The sequence below is a fragment of the Trachurus trachurus genome (genome assembly GCF_905171665.1).
Source record: "Trachurus trachurus genome assembly, chromosome: 1".
Lineage (NCBI taxonomy): Eukaryota > Metazoa > Chordata > Actinopteri > Carangiformes > Carangidae > Trachurus > Trachurus trachurus.
Window position 1 is genome coordinate 2,295,308 of NC_139891.1, and position 21,774 is coordinate 2,317,081.

The 21,774-nt window shown below is 40.6% G+C and overlaps 1 protein-coding gene across 1 annotated transcript in view; it reads left to right on the forward strand.

Moving 5' to 3' along the window:
- LOC310990881 (sodium/potassium/calcium exchanger 3-like) overlaps positions 1-21,548 on the forward strand; it is a gene marked incomplete at both ends in the record, with an annotated part of 80,177 nt that extends 58,629 nt beyond the window's left edge. The window contains 13 exons of the mRNA XM_083978419.1: positions 430-514; positions 1,784-1,887; positions 4,333-4,407; positions 6,078-6,103; positions 6,200-6,253; positions 6,353-6,486; positions 13,765-13,925; positions 15,358-15,631; positions 15,746-15,912; positions 17,480-17,594; positions 18,518-18,630; positions 20,340-20,405; positions 21,396-21,548. Of these exons, the coding sequence (XP_083834545.1) occupies positions 430-514; positions 1,784-1,887; positions 4,333-4,407; positions 6,078-6,103; positions 6,200-6,253; positions 6,353-6,486; positions 13,765-13,925; positions 15,358-15,631; positions 15,746-15,912; positions 17,480-17,594; positions 18,518-18,630; positions 20,340-20,405; positions 21,396-21,548 (1,527 nt within the window). The remainder of the gene's footprint in view (positions 1-429; positions 515-1,783; positions 1,888-4,332; positions 4,408-6,077; positions 6,104-6,199; positions 6,254-6,352; positions 6,487-13,764; positions 13,926-15,357; positions 15,632-15,745; positions 15,913-17,479; positions 17,595-18,517; positions 18,631-20,339; positions 20,406-21,395) is intronic.
- Between the last annotated feature and the right edge of the window lie 226 nt (positions 21,549-21,774).

Sequence of the window (21,774 nt, forward strand, 5' to 3'; positions counted from 1 at the left end):
GCCCTTCAAAATAAAAGCCCATATTGATTTTGACTTCATTTTGACAAGACAGGGCTTCAAATGTTTTTTTTTTTCATGCAACCAATCGACCAATTAAATTTTAGTCGGCTAATGATTTTTTGGTCGACCAGGCAGCCCTAATTTATATATTATATAATATATATAGATATATTATTATAGTAATACAATTTTAAAACTTAATTAAAAAAATAATAATAATCGGCCGATTAATCGGTTATCGGGTTTTTTTCCCCCTAATAATCGTAATCGGCATCGGCCCCAAAAAATCCATATCGGTCGGGCCCTACTAAAAATCTAGATCTAGATCTAAAAAGAGGTTTTCTTTCCCTTGTCTATAAGGTTTCCTATTCAAATAATTCTGGATTGTCTAACTGCTGCTGTTTGTGTTTTCCTCGTCTTCTCTCCCAGCGTCTCCACCTCAGTGAGGATGTAGCAGGTGCCACCTTCATGGCCGCTGGCAGCTCTGCTCCTGAGCTCTTCACCTCCATCATAGGTACAAATGTTCACCGCACCTATCAGCCCCGTTCTTTAGCTCCTTTGCTCCGACTTCGAACAATGAAATTATGTTATGTAATATTCTCTAGAGCATTGCTGGTGGATGAAGGCCATCTGTTTTGTTTTATTTTCCTCTTTGATCATGGGTGTTTTCTGTTTGTACTGCATCTATGTCAGAACCAACAATATGAACAACTCACATACTGATTCCTTTGGATGAAAAATCTAATATTCTGCTCATTTGTACAATTGTTTTTATGCCTCTTAATTGGGGACGTCAAAATTACAGATTTTCTTTTCGATTATCGTCAAAAAAAAATCATGGTATTACTGTATCATTATCACAATTATTATACATGAATTAATTTCACAACACTATGAATGTGTAAAAATCAAATATAGTCAAAATATAATTACATTACTAATTATTTACACAACATTTGTGTAAATGTCTAGTCTGGCTAACACATAGACCTCATCTCAATGTAGATTGAGATTCAGTCTGGGAACCACCTGTTCATTTTTTTGTATTTGAGGCGTGGTTTACAGTATGAAAGCCCAGAGCTGTTTATTGGGCGCTACGAATGTCTATCAAATGCGTCTATATGTAGCTTATAGCCAATCGTATCAATCACACCCGATGACATATGTAGAGCGACAGAAATCTGATGAGGAAAAAAACACGGTCTAAACTACTTAAAACACTTTCTAACACTGCATTGAAAGGGTAAAGCAGCTGCCGCCATGCTGGATCGACAAGCTATCAACAAAGTCGCTTCGGTGTTTCATCAGCGTCTTGCTGCCCCCTCCCCTGTTCTGTGATTGGCCCCCTCGTTGAGGGAAAAATTGGTCCATGGTTTCCAGGCTGACTTGCAGAGCGAATAGATTTGCGCGCAAGACAGCATGGGTATACCCAGGCTAGTAAATGTCATCTAAACCAAATGTTTATGATTTTTTTTATTGTTTTTTTATTATTATTACAAATGACATGCTAACATTTCAATTCAGTGTTACATTAGGTTAATGATCCAGTATCTGTACATTTACCTTTACTTTGGTGCACATCTGCCGATATGGTTCCAACATAATCGTGTTTGGAAAGTGATGGTATTTATGAATCTTTACAATTAATTAATTAATTGTGGCGTTTAATAACGGGATTAACTGTGAAAACAAGTAGTCGTGACATCCCTACTCTAAATGTGTTTATGTGTCTGTGTGTGTGTGTGTGTGTGTGTGTGTGTGTGCTGGGTCATTCTCTCTCCAGGGGTCTTCATCACCAAAGGGGACGTGGGTGTGGGGACCATCGTGGGCTCGGCCGTCTTCAACATTCTCTGCATCATCGGTGTGTGTGGCTTCTTTGCCGGCCAGGTATGATGTCATAGCAACGTTACGGCAGTGCAGCCAAGTCCACCGCTGAGTGTGGCATTTTCACAGAGTGCAACTGGCTGCCTAATGTCACCTTTACATATTCACCCAGTAGAGTTTGCTCATGCATAAATGCATGTGTTTATGCAGAAGAATGCAGGACACATGTACACACTGATGAGTGTGTATGAGCCATGTGTAAACTGCAGCCTCCTGACTTCCTCTGCCACCCATGGGATGGTTGAATGTTAGCATGGTGCAGCAGTAGAAGTGATTCTTTTTTAGCTGTTTAACACAGAAATTCTGACAGTTGTTTAAAAGATGAGCAGAGACTTTTTGTTACCCCCTTTTTTCTCTAGATGACTGATTATACCCCTGTATAAGCAGCCTGTAATGTTTGAAGGCTCATTAGGTTTACTCCTGTATCATTCTGGGTGTATTTAATCTGTGGTGTTTTCAGTACTCCATATTGTAGCAGAACCACAATTTATTTTCAGCTCAAAGTGACACATATGTCCATTTTCATACTGTTCAAGTGCTTAAAAATAACATGAACAATGATATATTGTATTAAAACAAGGCCACAGAGAAGGATGATGAAATTATAAGACATACGACAGTAGATGTATAATATATTATGTGAATGAAAAGAAAAACTGAAATATGACAGAAGACTAATTAGATAAATGTGTTTTTATCTGCTCTATATACAGTAAGAGGTACATATTTATTTTACTGAGCATAAAATCTAGTCTATTTACAATGCTTCCAGTAGAAGAACTAAGAGCTTGTGGAGGATTATAAAAAGACATATTCAGCAATGTAAGCTGCTCCCAAACAGTAAGGGGCTTAATGAACAAACAAGAACCTTGAAATGTATTCTTTTAGACTAGATACCGAGCCAGTGGAGTTTAGCTGAGCTGAGCTATAATATGTCCTTGTTTTTGTCAAAGGTTTAACAATACAGTTCTATGTAATAGATTTTACATTAAAAAACAGTCAGTAAATGAGTTTTACCAACCAAGCGTCTTGGTTTGAGAACACATTGCTCCCTATCACTATTTCTAATCCGTAGTGCCACAACAACAGCACACAGAAAATATACTGTGTTACTATGGCAATGAGCCGAGTGATTTATAATGTTAATAGTCTTAGATGTGCCATAGGTGCATTATTCAACAAAGACCTTTACTGTGTGATTTAAATGGCGTTGTATACTGTAGCTCATTGGGTTGAGCAGGCGCCCCATATACAGAGGCTTTAGTCCTCACTGCAGCCGGCCCCAGTTCAAATCCCCTGGTGTGCCCTTTGCTGCATGTCATTCCCCTCTCTCTGCTGCCCCATTTCCTGTCTATCTCTATTGTCCTATCCATTAAAGGCAAAAGCCCCCCAAAATACTTTTTTAAAGTGTAGATTGTTGTGTATTTACTGGCCACACTTTATTAAAAACTAAAATTGAAAAGTGGAAATCCAAACACTCAGCCCAGCCTTAAAGGACTCGGGGAATCACTGATCTCACTTATCATCTTTTCCTGTCTTATTAGAAAGTTCAAGATTAAAACTTTGCCCACAGTCCAAGTGAACAGCGACATGTTTTTTTTATTTGCACATTTGTTTGTGGAAAAACAAGGAAATCTTTTTTTTTTTAAGTCCTTTTGTTTTCTTTAACCCGGCACATGAACAGCATCACACCAGTATGAACACAACAGACAGCTTGTTAACCTTTCAGCTTTGTGTTCTCGATTGTGTGCATGAGATAACACAGTAGAACGCAGCCTCTCTCTGATGCTATCTGATATGCCAAGTACATGGAAATTAGCGGAGAACAAGAATAAGCTTCTCTGCTCTGAAAAATATATGCACTGGACTCCAAACAGTGATGCAATCCCAGATTGTGCATTACATAATCAGAGTGAGATAATGAGGGAGAAGGGCAGGCGGTGTGACGGCGCTCGGAGAGGGATAGGGTGCAGCAACATCATCTTCAAGCCTCGCGCTGCACCTCGCTGCTGTTTATTACCTTTGGCCGGTTGTGCGTAGCAGGTTTCCTTCTACAAAGACCGATTGTACGGAGAAATGGAGAACAAGCAAACATCACCAAGCTTTGTTATGCTCTAACTTCTCCCTCTCCCCTTGGAGCAGCAAACCGCTCCACAGCTGGGAGTGGCACATTCAAGATGTGGTTTCTGACCTTCCACTCGTGTGGGACAGTGTTAGTCACTGCTTTGTGGGCTCCTGCATTGTATCTGATTACATAAATTTGATAAACACACCGGCACCTTTTTTATTTCCATACGTGGGATGGTACAGCACCTTTGCAGTTGGCCTTTTCCCCTGCCTGTGGTTCAGGAGGTTAACTTAAGAGCCTGTCTGTTTACATTAGTATGGTAATGATGTCAGAAACATGATCCCAGCTCGTATCTCCTTCCTTCTCTCTTCCCTTTGCAGGCGGTGAAGCTCTCTCACTGGGCTCTACTCCGTGATTCCATCTACTACACCTTCTCCATCACGGCCCTCATTGCGGTAAGAGCTTATAGCTTCTTATGAGAATACACAGGGATGGGTGATCAAGTGTGTGGTGGTTGCACAGTATGGAGAGACCTGACAATGCCTCCTCCTACTATGGTAAGAGGCAGTTTGAGTATCTTGGCACAAAAATATACAGTATAAGCCCAATTTGAAAGTGCAGCTGATGATTCTCAGCTTTTGCATCCTGACCCTCTCTGACCCTGTGTACTGTCAGACTCAGCAGCATTTCATCGATCAGTGTTTCTCAAAGTCAGGGGACCTTTACTGTGTGTCCCCAGCAAAAAGTAAAAAGGGACACCAGTTTATTTATTTAAGTAAGTAGCACAATGACAATACTGTATGTGTAACCACTTTGGTCATAACTGTCAAACATTCAGTAAATCAGTTGAGTCTAGTAATAGCCTTGGACTGTAGAATGATAATTAAATCATAGCACTGTAGTACTGTACAGTCACTATAAGTTTTGATATTTAGTAGTTAGCAGGAAATTAGTGTTTTGAAGTATATAAAATATATCCAGTATATGTATAGTATTTAGGGATGGTAACAACTGAACCAGCATCTCAAATATATAACATATTCTAATTTTTAAATATGCACCTGATGTAGAGACAAAAACATGTATCCTGACAAACATCAGTGTCCACCAACACTCAACTCTAAGAAACTTCTGGTTTTGAGTTTACTGATTGATTTTTATCAAGGAGCAGTGGTAGAACACAACTAAATACTCATTTACTACTTTAATATTGCAGTTTAAGACAGTTTTGTAGAGGTATGTAGGAATTTTAAAGACGTTAAGGTACACTCAGGTATTTTACAAATTAAGATTGTTATTTATACTTATTTAAGAAAGATAAACAGTTCAGCAGTGTACTGTAGTTATATCAGCTCTACCTGGAGTATTGAGTTTTAGTATCCGTAAAAAGATATATTTATAGTTTTAAGGAGCAAAAACCACCTCAGCGTAGTTACTGTTTTACATCTTATCTCATAGTTCTAATAACATCTGAGCCTCTCTTGTGATTGGCGGTCTGTTTTCTGAGCGATCCAATAACGGTAAAGCAGATTTCTGGTAAAATAATACAAAATAATAATAATACATTTTATTTCATTGGCGACTTTCTGTCACTCAAGGACACCTTGCAATGAATAAAAATAAAACACTCAAAGAAACCAAATCCTGAGAATCTGGATGTGGGACAGGTGGGCGGGGCTTGGGGAATGACGGAGATTTGTGACAACTTTGTTGTGACATCACAAAGTCACAGGAAGTCCTGACAGCTCTTTTTAAAACTTGTTTTTTGAATACAGGCTGTGTGAATTTCTCTGTGGACTGAGGATTTGATCTTTTCACAGTAGTAACATAGAACTCAAAGTATTAATATAGACTTGATCTTTATTCAGAGAACATATACCATGTGCAGCATGAACAGAGGAAACCTCACATGTGATTGCAGAATACATAAGAACATTATGCTTTTTCAGTGTCTCTGTCCTTAAATGAATGGAAACAACCAAAAGGTCGTGCTTTGACCTTTCCTCTGGCTCTCTGAGCTCTGGATTGGCCATGCCCTCTAGTGGAACTGATGCAGAAATACAGAATTAATTTAGCATTCAATTACTTCCTTCACCTAATCTCCTCTTTGTTTCGCCCTTTTCAGTTCATCTACGATGAGATAGTGTGCTGGTAAGTTGTGTCTTCTGTGGAACAGTGATTACAGATATGATTCTTTAAGTGCCGAATGGTTGAACACATTTTACTGCCTTTGTGTTTGTGTGCCAGGTGGGAATCTCTTATCCTGGTTCTCATGTATGCAGGCTACATCCTCATAATGAAGTGAGTGTAATTCTCAGCTGATGATTCATGTGCACTGACCGGTTGTTCTCGGTTGTAGAAAAACCGTTCAACTCGTTTCTGTCGATTTGTGATTGGCAGGTTTAACGGCAGGGCACATCGCTATTTTGACCGTCGAAAGAAGAGCTCTGTGAATCTGGCCAACGGTCTGACAGGAAGCACCGATCTGGAGGATAATGTCACATGTGATGCCACTGCAGTCCTGCTCAAGAAAGGTATCAGAAACTGTTCCATTTCTCACAGGCTTTGCCCTCTAACGGGACTCTGCAGGGTTTAGCTGCTCATCTCGACGCACTGAAATTTGCATAAAGGCAGCTGGGGCGCCACTCCTCAGCTATTTTTGTTCTCTTCCATGAAAAGATAGTCAAGGATGACTTTACTGAATAAGTCCTGGGCATCTTGTCCTGGATAGATCCTCACTGCAAACACTCATATCTCTGCAAATCCTGTACATCCTTACTGATTCAGAAGTAAAGTTTCACTTAGCCATTCCATCTTCTTGAATACATACAACCACTGTTGCCTATAAACTCAAAAAACTATTAATGTTTTTTTTTTTAGCATTTTTAATGCCTCACCAGGGATTTTGTCAGTGCCTTTGGCTTGGCTATGGTTTAATTTGTATGTATTCATTTGTATGTATTGAGTCCGCTGGGCTCACCAGGCACCAGAGAGGAAGTCTCCGGCCTCCTCAACAGACACGCAGCACCTCCACAGATTCCTCTACTGTCTGCAGCTGTCTCTCTGCCCTCACAGATAAGTGCGGGGGCACGACAAACAACAGCTAACAGAAGAGAGCAGTGCAAGATGCTGGCTAAGGTTCCAGCTTTCTTCAGCGCAGCCTGCTCCGTCAGCTTGTTCTGCATCCGATCCTCTGACTGCTGCTCCGCTGAGAACAAGTGACCGAGCTAACTTAGGGTCCTTAGGGTGTGCTGAGGAGGCCATAAAGAGAACTGGGGTGGCAGGTGGCAGTTGTTCCAGCAGATGGTTGCCAGGCTGGATGGGGTTTGAATGTGCAGTGTCACAAGTTGGTTCCCCACAGCAGCCGTCAGGGACCGCGGCTACTGGATGGCTCTTTAGATTTTCTGATGAAATAATTCCAGAGTGAATGCTGCGTTCATTGACAGAACTTTGAGTGACAAAGGATGTCTTTAGAGTTAAAGCAGAAGTAAGCGATCTGGTGGTTTTGGCTAACTTGTTGTCAGCCGATGGAGTTAGCAGTCCCCGCCCTCGTCCCTACGTCACCACATTCACGCGCATCCCTTGGCTGCACACACAGAGAGGACCGCCCCTTTATGCCGTTCTCTCTCCTCATTGGATAAAGGTTGTAGGATACAAGGAAAGTTTTCTCCTCGGCTTACAGAAGAGCAGAGTGACTGACAGACCCGTGTTTCAGACCAAACACTCTATGTAAGTGATTGCTGTCAGAAGATAGAACTATTTAAGACTTATATTAACACAAATATTCCGCTTACTTCTGCTTTAAGAGGAACTTCACTGTGCCCAAGACATATTTGCAGTGATCTGATCTTGAATGTGTCCACATCTGTGTCAAACTGGGACTGTGACCTTACATGTTAGAGATGTTTGACAGTAGACATTAAAGCTACAGTTGGTAAGTTTCAAGACAATACTACGGTGGCCTGGAGGTGCAAATCAACATTACAAAACATAAAACACTTTTACAAATTCTGAAACAAATTTACATTTCAGAAAACAAAACTACAAGTCTTAAAACAAAGTTACATTTCAGAAAACAAATTTACATTTCAGAAAACAAAATTACATTTTAGAAAACAAAATTACATCTCAGAAAACACATTTACAAGTTGCAAAACAAAATTACATTTCAGGAAAAAAAAATACAAGTTGTAAAACAAAATTACATTTCAGAAAAAAAAATTACAAGTTGTAAAACAAAATTACATTTCAGAAAACAAATTTACAAATTGCAAAACAAATTTACATTTCAGAAAACAAAATGACAAATAACATAACACTTTTACAAAGACCAAAACACTTTTACAATATCTGAAACAAATTTACATTTCAGAAAACAAATTTACAAGACACCAAACACTTTTACAAACACCAAGACACATTTACAAGTGGCAAAACACTTTGACAAACTGCAGAAACAAATTTACAAAAAGGCCAACATCAACCGGAAAGGGAATGTACCAACCCCGGGGTTGACCCGGAAGTGAACGAGGAGCGGTCATGACGAGTTCTCGTCGTCAATGGAGAAGCTAATGGAGACCTGAGATGAGCGAAAGGCAAGCACATGAGCCGACTATCTAGTTTTTGACCAAGATCATCTCAGGTCTCCATTAGCTTCTCCATTGACGACGAGAACTCGTCATGACCGCTCCTCGTTCACTTCCGGGTCAACCCCGGGGTTGGTACATTCCCTTTCCGGTTGATGTTGGCCTTTTTGTAAATTTGTTTCTGCAGTTTGTCAAAGTGTTTTGCCACTTGTAAATGTGTCTTGGTGTTTGTAAAAGTGTTTGGTGTCTTGTAAATTTGTTTTCTGAAATGTAAATTTGTTTCAGATATTGTAAAAGTGTTTTGGTCTTTGTAAAAGTGTTATGTTATTTGTCATTTTGTTTTCTGAAATGTAAATTTGTTTTGCAATTTGTAAATTTGTTTTCTGAAATGTAATTTTGTTTTACAACTTGTAATTTTTTTTTCTGAAATGTAATTTTGTTTTACAACTTGTAATTTTTTTTTCTGAAATGTAATTTTGTTTTGCTTCTTGTAAATTTGTTTTCTGAATTGTAATTTTGTTTTGCAACTTGTAAATGTGTTTTCTGAGATGTAATTTTGTTTTCTAAAATGTAATTTTGTTTTCTGAAATGTAAATTTGTTTTCTGAAATGTAACTTTGTTTTAAGACTTGTAGTTTTGTTTTCTGAAATGTAAATTTGTTTCAGAATTTGTAAAAGTGTTTTATGTTTTGTAATGTTGATTTGCACCTCCAGGCCACCGTACAATACACCGTCAGGTCCCTTTATGAACCTCTGCCAAGCACCCCCACACACACAGACACACACACACAAAGTAGCCATAAACGCACCCACAGAAGACGTACCATATCCATAGCAACCAGAGACTCCAAAACGATCTCACGTCTTTCTCACTCTCTCATACGATTACAGGCTGTAGGTGGAGCCAGAGGAGTTGGACTTTGTCCTAAATTACCCATTTAAAGGGACAACGAGGAGTTTATATTTGGTTATAAAAAAGTCTCACATTAATGTGGATGAATCTACGTTACCCACACTTATTAATGGCTCTATTTTCGATAAATATATCGTTTTGTCTCTATCGTTATTTTGTTATTTTAATTAGTGGTGGAAACGCTGGTCGAGCCGATATGCCATATGGAGGACAGTGAAGGCATCAGGCTTGACTTGAACATTACTTTCCTACCTTTGTGAAACATTGTTGTTCTGTGTGTGTGCCGACATGTGATGTAACACATGTCACAGAACAGAATTGAAGTGAAAGATCGGCGTCATGGATCAGCCCCATTATCTCATACCTGCTCTATCTATTTAGTCGATATCTGGGCCAATATCTGAACTTAATATGGGATCACTGCATCCCTAACCTTAACCACTGTGTGCGCCCATTAAAGTGTTCAAAAAGTGTTCACAGCTGCTGTTGATATGCTACAGTACATGGATGGAGTTACTGGTAAATCTATCTGAACACAGAGCGTCTTGTTTGACATATAATCATAAAATATCCTTAAAGCAGAAGTAAGCGATATTTTTGTGTTAATATACGTCTTAAATAGTTATATCATCCGACAGCAATCACTTATATACTGTAGAGTGTTTAGTCTGAAACACGGGTCTGTCAGTCACTCTGCTCTGCTCTGAGCTGAGGAGAAAACTTTTCTTGTATCTTACAAGTTTTATCCAATGAGGAGAGAGAACGGCATGAAGGGCTGTGTGTGCAGCCAAGGGATGCGCGTGAATGTGGTGACGTAGGGACGAGGACCAATAGATCCATGACGAGGGCGGGGGCTGCTAACTCCATCGGCTGACAAGACGTTATGGTGCGTTCAAGGCAACCCGTAACTCGTGTTTTTCCGACCTGTGAAGTCGTACCAGTTCGATCTGGTACGAGTTCACGGGTCAGAAGTTACGAGTGGCCGTTATAGTGACTTTCACGGGCAACAGGTCGGAAAAACACGAGTGGGTTGCCTGGAACGCTACAAAGTCGTAAGTCGTGACTTGAAGCTGTAATTTACGATTTCAAAAGCCTGCCTGGAACGCAGCATTAGCCAAAACGACCGGATCGCTTACTTCTGCTTTAAAGGTCCAGTGTGTAAAATGAAGGGGAAACCGTGATATCTAGTGTTCAGATTCTAGATTGCAGCACTCGCTTGCATTCATCCCTCCCGTTGGCACAGTGACGGTGGCCTCCGAGGACAAAAAAACTTGTTTACCACGACTGGGAGTGCACACTAAACTTGCAAAATGCGCTCTCTGACTGGCTGGATTTTCCCTTCGGGCTGCCGTACAAACATGGCGGCGCAAGATGGCGACACTCTCTAAAGCAAGACCTTTGCTATATATAAAAGAAGAATTATAAGGCTATGAAAACCAAGCAAATTTTATTTTATAGCGATTATACATTAAATATATTCATGGGTAGTATATTCAAATTTTGCCAATAAACCTTGACAATTATTACTCACTGGACCTTTAAATTCTCTTAGAAATGATTAACAGTTAACAGTCAGAGGCAGATCTGTGTGTTCGGGAGGTATACGAGGATTCAGTCTGGGGTCACACAGAGTCCACGAGTCTGCTGCACTTATATTAAAAGCAGTGTTTCCAAGATCAGTCCCAGCATGAGCTCCTTTACCCGAAGAACCAGAACCATGACTGGAGTGAGTTCAAAGCTGACCAGGATTCCAGATGTGAGAACCCAGATGTGATGTATGATAGTAATTACCAAGCAGGGCATTATAAATAGAGACTGTATGTATATTGTGTCTTTCTCAGAGACTGTTGGCCAGAGACGATATATCTACAGTACAGCTCCATCCATTATTCATCATTACTCTATCCTTCCTCTTGCTCTTTGTGTAATTCTCCAGGTTCAGTGAGCAGTTCACTCCTCACCTGCTCTTACATGTCTTTTTACTGTTTGGCTTATTTTGTCATTTTTTCAAACAAATGTATTTACATAATATGCCAAATTCAAACAATATGACATACTGTACTGTATGTGGATGTGTTGTGAGAATGTGTTGAGTCAGCATTATTAGCTCAGTATACGTACATTCCACACAGGTTCCACACAGCTGTACCACCATTTCCATGCTAACCACATTCTCTGTTATAAACTGTTTTCTTGTCTATAACAACATCTATTGTACGTCTGTCTGTCCTGGGTGAGGGATCCCTCCTCTGTTGCTCACCCTGAGGTTTCTCCAATTGTTTCCCTGTTAAAAGGGTTTTCTATGGAGTTTTTCCTCAGTGGATGTGAGGGTCTAAGGACAGAGGATGTTGTTACGATGCCATGTAAAGCTCTTTGAGACAAACTGATTGTAAAAATGGGCTATACAAATAAAATGGTCTTGCCTTGCCTTGCCTTTCCTTGCCTGTACGTGTAGGAAAGTATGGAATATGAAGGGTGGTACTGCAGTTTGCACTGTGGCCTAACAATAAGAACATACAGGGTCTTACAGGCAGGCAGCCTGGGGCTTTTCTCTGTGGACTCTGCATGTTCTCTCTGTGTCTCAGTTAGTTTCGTCAGGGTGCTCAATTTTCCTTGAGATTGTAAACTGCCTGTAGGTGAGAGGATGAGAGTGAACGTGCATCTGTATCTATCTGTGTATTAACCCTGTGCAGAGTTGAAGCAAGCAAATGCTTGGACCCTCAAGGGGAAAAGGCTGACTACGGTAGTTCAAGAAAACAGTTCAAATTTTAGACATGGGAAACCGATACATTTTTATTGTTGCAACATCCGAAGGAAGTATATTTTTTTAGACACAGATTGCTATCAGACGTTCTTAGATGTTTGTCTTGTTTTTAAGGTCCTGAATGGCCTTGCCTGACCACCATTAAACAACTTAATACAGAAAAAAATGGAATAAATACTAGGCTGCCCATACATACTACATAATCCATCTTCTCCTCTGATGCCCGTTCCCGGGGGCTTTTTAGATTTTAGATGATTGTTGTGTGTGGTTCTGTTAATTCTTGTGCGAAGTGTCCAATTGTAACATAGCTTACTGTTTATAAAGTATTTGTGTGATATTCTGTGGAATATCTTATGTAGTGTCCTGTATAGCTGTTATTCATGGTACCTGCCTTACTGTAGTACTATGGATGTAATTTAGCAATTGCTCTAATTCTGGCTTATTTACATTGATGCTTACAGCTGATATGTTGATTGATGTGCATTGTGCTAACTCAATAAATAAATAGTTGGCAAAAAAAACAAAACAATTGTCACATTTTGCACCATTGCTCCAAAACTGGTGGGCTCTTAATGATCCATGCTGTAGCTCCATTAGATTGCTTAGGTGATTGATCTACTCTATTTTTACCAATGCTCTAAGTAAAGCCAGTTTGGCTATGTTTGCGGATGATTCTACTGTATATATGTCATCAAGCAGTGTGGAGGAGTTAAATGTTCTTCTTCAAAATGAAATTACACTTATTCCAGATTGGGTAGCCAAAAACGATTAAAGTCTAAATGTATCAAAAACCAAATGTATTGTTTTCGGATCAAACTTTGCACTGAGCCAAAATGGCAGCTGTATTGAGCAAGTTAATGGGGTTAAGCTTCTTGAGGTTAACCTTGACAGTACATTATCATGGCAGAAACATATAGATAAAATTGTAGGAAAAATGGGAAGAAATATAGAAGACGCTCCTCCTTTCTTACTCCAAGCACCACCTTGCAGGTTATTCAAGCTTAGGTAGGCTACTTTCTCATCTTGATTATTGTTCATCTATCTGGTCAAGCGCAGCTAATAAAGAACTTTGTAAGCTGCAGTTGGTGCAAAATAGGGCAGCGCGTCTTGCCCTTCGGTGCTCGATGAGGAAAAGCATAGACAAAATGCATGCTGATCTTGCCTGGCTGGTCTTCTAACTTTGTTTAGAAATATGTGTTTTTAAAACGACTGACTTGCCTTCACTCAAGAATAACATTTTTTCAAAACAGACATGGTCATGAAACAAGACAGGTGAGAAGGGGTCATGTTATGATTCCTAGACCAATAACTAATGCCATGAAAAAAACAGTCATGTTTAGAGCCATTTCTGAGTGGAATAAGTTGCCATTAATTACAACTCAAGCAACAAGTAAAGAACGTTTAAAAAAAAAAAAAATCTGATAAAAGGTTATTCTTGGGTAAAGGCCTGAAAATTCTGTGACCTGTTTTTGCTGATTTTTTGATTTTCTTGTTATACATTTGATACTTCTACTTCATTCACATGAACACTGTCTGTTATTTCTTTCCAGCTAACTTCCACTGTAAGCCGTCAGTGTTGATGGTGGACGAGCTGCTGTCTGCGTACCCCCACCAGCTGTCTTTCTCTGAGGCCGGCATGAGGATCATGATCACCAGTCACTTCTCCCCCAGGACCCGCCTCACCATGGCCTCTCGCATGCTCATCAATGAGGTACGTGCTAAACGACACGTGGACGTGTGTAGAGTATCTTGAGTTGCGTATTTTTACATGCTGCAAGTGCAGATGGAAGGAAACTGGATTGCAGCAGAGCTCAGCAGAAAAGTAGTTCTGTCAGCTGAAGTTATTTTGAAGCATCTCTGCCAAAGCCAGAGTCTTAGTGTAAGTACAGACCAAATAAAGCTGTCTGGGTTTTACCAGAAAAGAGACTGAAGTGAATGTTCATTTTCTTTTGGACATTACAGTCATCGTTTTCTCTCAGACACCTGTCTGCTACAGGCTACAGTCTGGATGTAAATCTAAACCAAACAACCAAATTTGGGATTTTTAACAGAAACAGGAGGAGAGAAAATTAACTTCTTCCTCAGTCAAACTTAAAGGACTATTTCAATTATGCTTGAAGCTGAGGGAATTAAAGGTCCAGTGTGTAATAATTGGCCAGGTTTATTGGCGAAATCTGAATACACATAGTCGTCCCAGTCGTGGTAAACAAGTGTTTTTTTGTTTTTTTTTGCAATACTTTATTTTGAAGTTTTCAAACATGCAAACATAGTACAACTTATTCCCACAGGCAAAGTAGTATAAATAATAAAGACAAACAAATAAATAATAATAAAATAAAATAAAATAATAATAATAATTGAAAGAAAGAAAAAATAATAATAATAATAATAATTATAGTAACAATTGTGTGATGTGACATGTCACTAAGACATCTTAAACATTGTACCTGGACATTAATATTAATTTACAATTGAACCAGTTTAAGGGTTACAGAGACACAGCTGTTGTTTCTATATAATCAATAAAAGGTTGCCAGATCTTTAAAAAGGTGTCTCATGACATATGTGATCTTCTCTAAGGGTAAACACGTCATCATTTCTGATATCCATTTCGATATAGAGAGGGAGGAATCTGATTTCCAGGTTAATGCGATACATTTTCTGAAAACAGTAAAAACTATGTCAATGAGTTTCTTGGAGCTCTGATTTAATTTCAAGTTTGTTGCATTTCCTAAAAGACAGAGTCCTGGATCTAGTGGAATTGGTGTATCCATGATTTTAGCCAGTGTGTCACATAATCATACCAAAATGTAGTTACTTTAGTGCATTGCCACGTGCAATGTATCATGGTACCCTCAGCAATACTACATCTGAAACAGATATTTGAAATTGAGGGATTATACCAGCGTAATTTTTGAGGGGTGAGGGAAAGTTGGTGAAGAAAATTGGAGTTGACCAGTTAATAAGTGTTTTTTGTCCTGTGAGGCCACCGTCACTTTGAGGGGGTGAGTGCAAGTGAGCAAGTGAGCACTGTAATCTAGAATCTGAATGCTGGATATGACAGTTTTCCCCCCATTTTACACACTGGACCTTTAACTACAACTGCAACTGTCCAATGTCTAATGCTCCCTTGTCACTTCCAGAGACAGAGACTGATCAACACTACAGAGACTCGAGTCAACCGCATCACTAATGGAGACTCGGACTCAGCGGCCAGGAGTCAGGGGAGGAGGGGCTTAGAGAACGGGATGGGCGGGGCCGAGCAGAGCGTGAACGGGAGGTGCAGGCTTCAGCGGCTGGAGTCCGGGAACGAGACGGAGAACGAAAACGAGGATAACGAGAACAACGAGAACGACGAGGAAAGAGAGGGGGAGGACGACAGCGGAGGAGGCCCCCTGGTGCCCTTCAAAATTCCAGGTACGGCACTGACCTCACTTTTGAAATAATGATCACTGTCCTTCGATGTTTTGATGGTTTTCTTTCCAGTGCTATGGTTATAATATCTGTTATCTTCTGTCTGTCCTCGTCCAGCTGGAGTGTGTAACAAAGTGAAGTGGCTGACCATGTGGCCGCTGTCCCTGCTTCTGTTCTTCACTGTGCCCAACTGTGCCAAGCGGGGCTGGGAGAGATGGTTTATGGTGTCCTTCTTCACCGCCACCATCTGGATCGCTGGCCTGTCCTACATCATGGTCTGGATGGTCAGTCTCACTCAGTAACATGCTAAAACCACACCTCGGTCTGAGGGAATAACAAGTTGGACATTACATCTCCACTCTTGTTTGTTTGTAAGAATACTCCACAGGGTCTCTTTAAAAGTGTCATATTCAATTATCCCCATGCAACAGAAATGACAGAGCACCACCCCTCTCTCAATAACACAGGAACGGCTGTTCATGTTGTAGCTCTTGATACCAAACAGTGTCTGAGCGCTCAAGACTGAGTGCTCAAGACTTCCATACTTCCATTAACTATTTTGAGTATGTAAGTGCATTTACACTTACAAACTCACGTATCCCTCCGCCCAGGGTTAGCGCCCGCCCATCAGCAGTTGGTTAGGTCCAAATAAAAACTGCGTTTTTCCTGCACTTTGAAGGGCTGGAAAAAATTATATTATAGCGAACAATGGAACTGTGTATTTTTTTTCAGGTAAAATCTCTTTTAGGCTGCGAAAATAGGTCGTTTCTTTGGGTCCATTCACAACACTGTATGTTGCAAATCTCTGGGCAGGGCTATGGGCTGGCGTTGCTAACGGGAGGAGTGCAGAGAGTCTTCTACTGCAATTAAAGTACTTAGGGGCTATTTGTAGATCATACAACCCCACTTTAAAAATATGATACTATCCCTTTAAATTTTTTGAGGAGATAAATGTTAGTCTCATTGATGATTGCTTGTTTTTTCATGCACGTCCGCGGCGCACAGCTCAGTAAAGTGTTCCGTTCAAAAAAACCTAACACTGCACATGAACCTGAACACACCATCCCCACGGTGGTGGCAGCATCAGGCTGTGGGGAGGCTTTTCTTCAGCAGGGAGGACAGGGAAGCTGCTCAGAGTTGATGGGAAGATGGATGGAGATAAACAGCCACCCTAAACATCCAGCCAGAGCTACAATGGACTGGTTTACATTAGAGTATATCCATGTGTTTGAATGTCCCAGTCAAAGTCCAGACCTAAACCCTACTGGGATAAAGACTTCCTGCTTCCATCCAATCTAACTGAACTGGAGCTGTTTTGCGAAGAAGAACAGGCAAAAGTTGCAGCTGTAGATGTGCAAAGCTGGTAGAGACAGACTTGTGGTATTGACTCAGGAGGCTGAATACATACTGTATGCACGCCACACTTTTCAGATATTTATTTGTAAAAAGCACCATGTATCATTTTCCTTCCACTTCAGAATTATGCTCTACTTTGTGTTGGTCTATCATAAAATCACAATAAAACACATTTAAGTTTGTGGTTGACAAAATGTGGATGAATACTTTGCAAGGCACTGTAAATCCAAACCATTATTATAGGAGAAGGAGGCAAAGTGAATGCCAGAGAAAGTTGATCAATCACTAAATTCAACACTGTTCTCAAAGTGGAGATGTGAATCATTAGGAGGAGAGAGATGCTTCGATTTTCTGCAGCACAGTATCAGAAAGTTTTTGCAGAACATTGGTGTAGTTCTGAGATTCACTTCAGCTGCACCTCTTTGTGTGATTCTTGATTTGACTGATGCAGGGTCGTGTTGTCTGTATTCTGAGATGAACTCTACTGGGTTTCAGGTGACTGTGATTGGCTTCACTCTCGGCATACCTGACGTCATCATGGGCATCACCTTCCTCGCAGCAGGCACCAGCGTCCCGGACTGCATGGCTAGTGTTATAGTGGCACGGCAAGGTACACACACACACACACACACACACACACACACACACACACACACACACACACACACACACACACAGAACAATACAAGGGAAATCAATATTTGTGTTATGAAACAAAGCAGAAATGCTGTTAAAGGGATAGTTTTGGGTGAATTGAATACTCACCCTCACCCATGTGGACTAAGGGCTGGGAGAAGTTTCAGAGTCCTCCGTGGCTTCTCTGAGTTACAGGGGGTCTCGGCGTAGCAGTGCATGTCCATATAACGGTTGCAAATGGATACCAACTGTCTTCATAACAAAAAGACACACCAAAAAACATCCAAATACCTCCATGCTGCTCGTATGTAATGTCCGTCTTGTATTGAAGCCCCGAAATGCGAAATTGTCCCGAAAAAAATTAAATAAGTCTATATTTCAAGCTTGTTTGTAGGGGAAACTTCTTGAAGCTCCTCTTCCCGGTTTGACAAATTTGGACGAACTGGTAAGAGGACGGACCCTGGTTCGTCCAAATTTGACGGACCAGGAAGAGGAGCTTCCGCTACAAACAAGCTTGAAAAATAGACTTGTTTAATTTTTTCCGGGACAATTTCGCATTTCGGGGCTTCAATACAAGACGGACATTACATACGAGCAGCATGGAGGTATTTGGATGTTTTTTGGTGTGTCTTTTTGTTACGAAGACAGTTGGTATCCATTTGCAACCGTTATATGGACATGCACTGCTACGCCGAGACCCCCTGTAACTCAGAGAAGCCACGGAGGACTCTGAAACTTCTCCCAGCCCTTAGTCCACATGAGGGGGAGTAGATAATGAGTGAAATTTCAATTTTGGGTGAACTATCCCTTTAAGAGGAGTGGCTGTTATTGCTTGCCATGAGTGACTTGTCTCCTGACTGTATACAGACCTTGACAGTGTTGCTCTCCTTGCCTCAGGTATGGGAGACATGGCCATCTCCAACTCCATAGGCAGTAATGTGTTTGACATCCTGGTGGGCCTGGGCCTGCCCTGGGCGCTGCAAACGCTCTGCATCGACTACGGCTCCATCGTGAGTGCTTCTCGGCTCAGCCGGAGGAGAATCCTGCAGGACCTGAACCAGAATAGAGCAGAGATTTGTTTATGAAGGACAGGAAGAATAGTTTCACACAACAACATGTCTATCTGTTGGGGCACTGTAACTGTATTTTTTTTTCACCTCACTCTGGGAAAATCTCACTCATTCACTGGCATGATGTTCCAATAAACAGAGGAGAATCTCAGAATAGAGCCAATGAAAGGACCGGTGCTTAGGATTGAGGGACATCTAGGGGTGCGGGTGTAGATTGCATCAAACTGAATATCCCTGGCATCATCTCCTATATAAGAGAACCTACAGCGGCCTTTAGGGAATGGAAAAACACTGAAGGCTCCCTCTTGAGCCAGGTTTGTTTTTGGAAACATAGCAATGCAACATGACCTGCTTTCAGTGAAGATAAGAGGCTCATTCTAAGCATACAGAAAATACATAAATTAAATCTGCCAGTAGATTCCCTAAATCTTAAAGGGATATTTCAACATTTTGGCAAATTCACCTATTACCATAATCTCTATAGTCATAGCAGTAGGTTCAAGCTGTTTTTAGATTGGTGGGGCAGAAACGTGAGGCTTGCAGTATTTTGAATTTTTGAATTGAATTGAAATTTGTTTATTTCAGTCATACAACACCAACATCAAAATCAACCATTCTGTGTGAACAATTTAGCCAACACATATTATACACAATTGCAACCATACACACACACACACACACACACAAAAAAGAAAATATCATACAGTGACCGAAAAGGGAATAGGCTGAAGCCCAAGGCTTATATTTGCCTCTCCTTTACACTCTATGAAATTAAATTACCTAGAATGTCAGCAGTCCAATATAATAGGATGAAAGTAATTACTGTATTTTATAATTTTTCATTATTTTACATTTCAAGGCTTTCTTAAAACTCAACAAAGAACTACATGTCTTCAACTCATCACTGAGCTTATTCCACATTTTAACTCCTAAGACTGAAACACATTTGTATTTTATATTTGTATATTATATTATATTATTATATTATTTCTGCCTGTCCCTCATCAAACTCATCAAATACACCTGCACACACAATGTGACCTGCACATTCACCACGTTGTGAAATAATAATGGAACATTACAAGATGGAGTTGATAAATACGTAACCAGAACTCCATCCCAGACACGGCTGCTTGGCAGAGTGATTTCAAAAGCCCAAGTAGTTCTGAGTATTTGCTTCATGTGTCGTAATGTTACATAATTATACGTTATTATTTCATAATAAAATGTGGCGAATGTGCAGGTCACAACTTGTCCATGAGAGTGTTTTGGAGTTGTTGGACTGTGTATTTAGTTTGATGAGGGAAACGTGGAAATACCGTGCGCCTCCGTTGTGTTAACTGAGCAGCTCATGTCTCTGCCCCGCCGATCTAAAAACAACATGCACCGACAATTAAAGGTAATGAACCAACTCCTAAAACTATAGGGATCATGGCAATAGGCGAAATGTTGAAATATCCCTTTAAGAATGATCTTTTAAAGTCAGTTTCCCACTTGTATGAACACAGGCTGTAACAAGGGACATATCAGGACACAGTGACCACCTCTGCCTGATTTTGTTTGGGTCAGATTTTCTATAAGCTGGCATTTTATGTCTTACATATTATTGCATTGTGATATACTAAAAAAAACACTGTCTTTCTCCTCAGATCCAGCTGAACAGCAGAGGCCTCATATTCTCTGTGGGACTTTTACTAGCCTCAGTATTCTTCACAGTAAGTTTATATTTACAGGACTGAAGCACGTCTTTTTTTGTCTTTAACCTTCAAGAATATACTTATGTCTGTTGTTCCTACCAACGATCAGGAAAGAATCATGCAGTCATAAGGGTTTTTGTTTTTTTGGTTCAGTAAAATTTGTTGTGCTGTGGATGAGTACAGACTCAGCTAACTAATGTGAAGATGTGTTTTTAGGATAATTTTGGGGCTTTTCCGGCCTTTATTTGATAAGATATAGTGTGAGAGAGAAACAGGAAATCAAGGGAGAGAGGGGGGACGACATGCAGGTTTTTGCAGATTTTTCAGTTTTTACAATTATCTGAAGTTAAAGTTATTTTGTCGTTTACCCCAGTTACTGGTGCTTGTTGGTTTATTTATTTTTATTAAAGTTACAGAATGACCCATACATTAAACTTTTTTTTTTCGTGTCTTGCCACATTCCAGAGTCCATGACAAGCAGATAGACACCATCCTTTCGACTGTGCGTGCAGTAACAAGGGAGATACGGGCAGAGCTGGCGCACCGCTAATTAGCTTAGCTCAGATGCTGGAAGTGTATAGGTAGTGTTAGCCTGCCTCCACCTAAAGTCATCAGAGAAACTCTTCAGCAACTCTTAACGGAAACCGGCGGGTTTCGCACAGTCGAAAGGATGGTGTCTATCTGCTTGTCATGGACTCCGGAGTGAGGCAAGACACGAAAAAAAATGTTGGCGTATCCCTTCAACCTCTGATTTACCAGCCCTGTTCTACAGTTGATCTTTTACTCCTTGGCCGGTATGAAACTGCACCTGTGTTATGAATCCAGCTGTATGAACATGTAGTGTGATGACACCTGTTCCTAGCATCTGTCCAGCCTTATTCCACTAGACAAGTTCTCATAGGACATAGCTGATCAGATGCCATGTTGCTAACCTCTGAAGATACAATACAAGCTTCCTGCCTCGTCTCTTTCTGTGCTGCACTCTCACCAACGTCCTCTCGCCTGCAGGTTCTCGGCGTCCATTTAAACAAATGGACTCTGGATCGGCAGCTGGGGCTGGCCTGCCTCATCTTGTACGCCATCTTCCTGTGCATCTCCATCCTCATCGAGTTCAACGTCTTCATCTTCGTCAACCTCCCCATGTGCCGAGACATCCACTGACCTCCCTCCCTCCTCCTCTTCTTCTACTTCTTCCTCTGGCTGATGGGAGGAAACCTCACCTGGCTTCCAGTTTCTTGGCGCCTTGGAACCAATTCCTACCTTTTATTTTTTCAAGTAGAATAATAGAGATCTATATGATTTATCTTTGGTGCAATACACACGAGAGTGAGGACACTGGAGGTTTTTTGGGGGGGGACTGGATAGGTGGCACGAAGAGAAAGCCCCA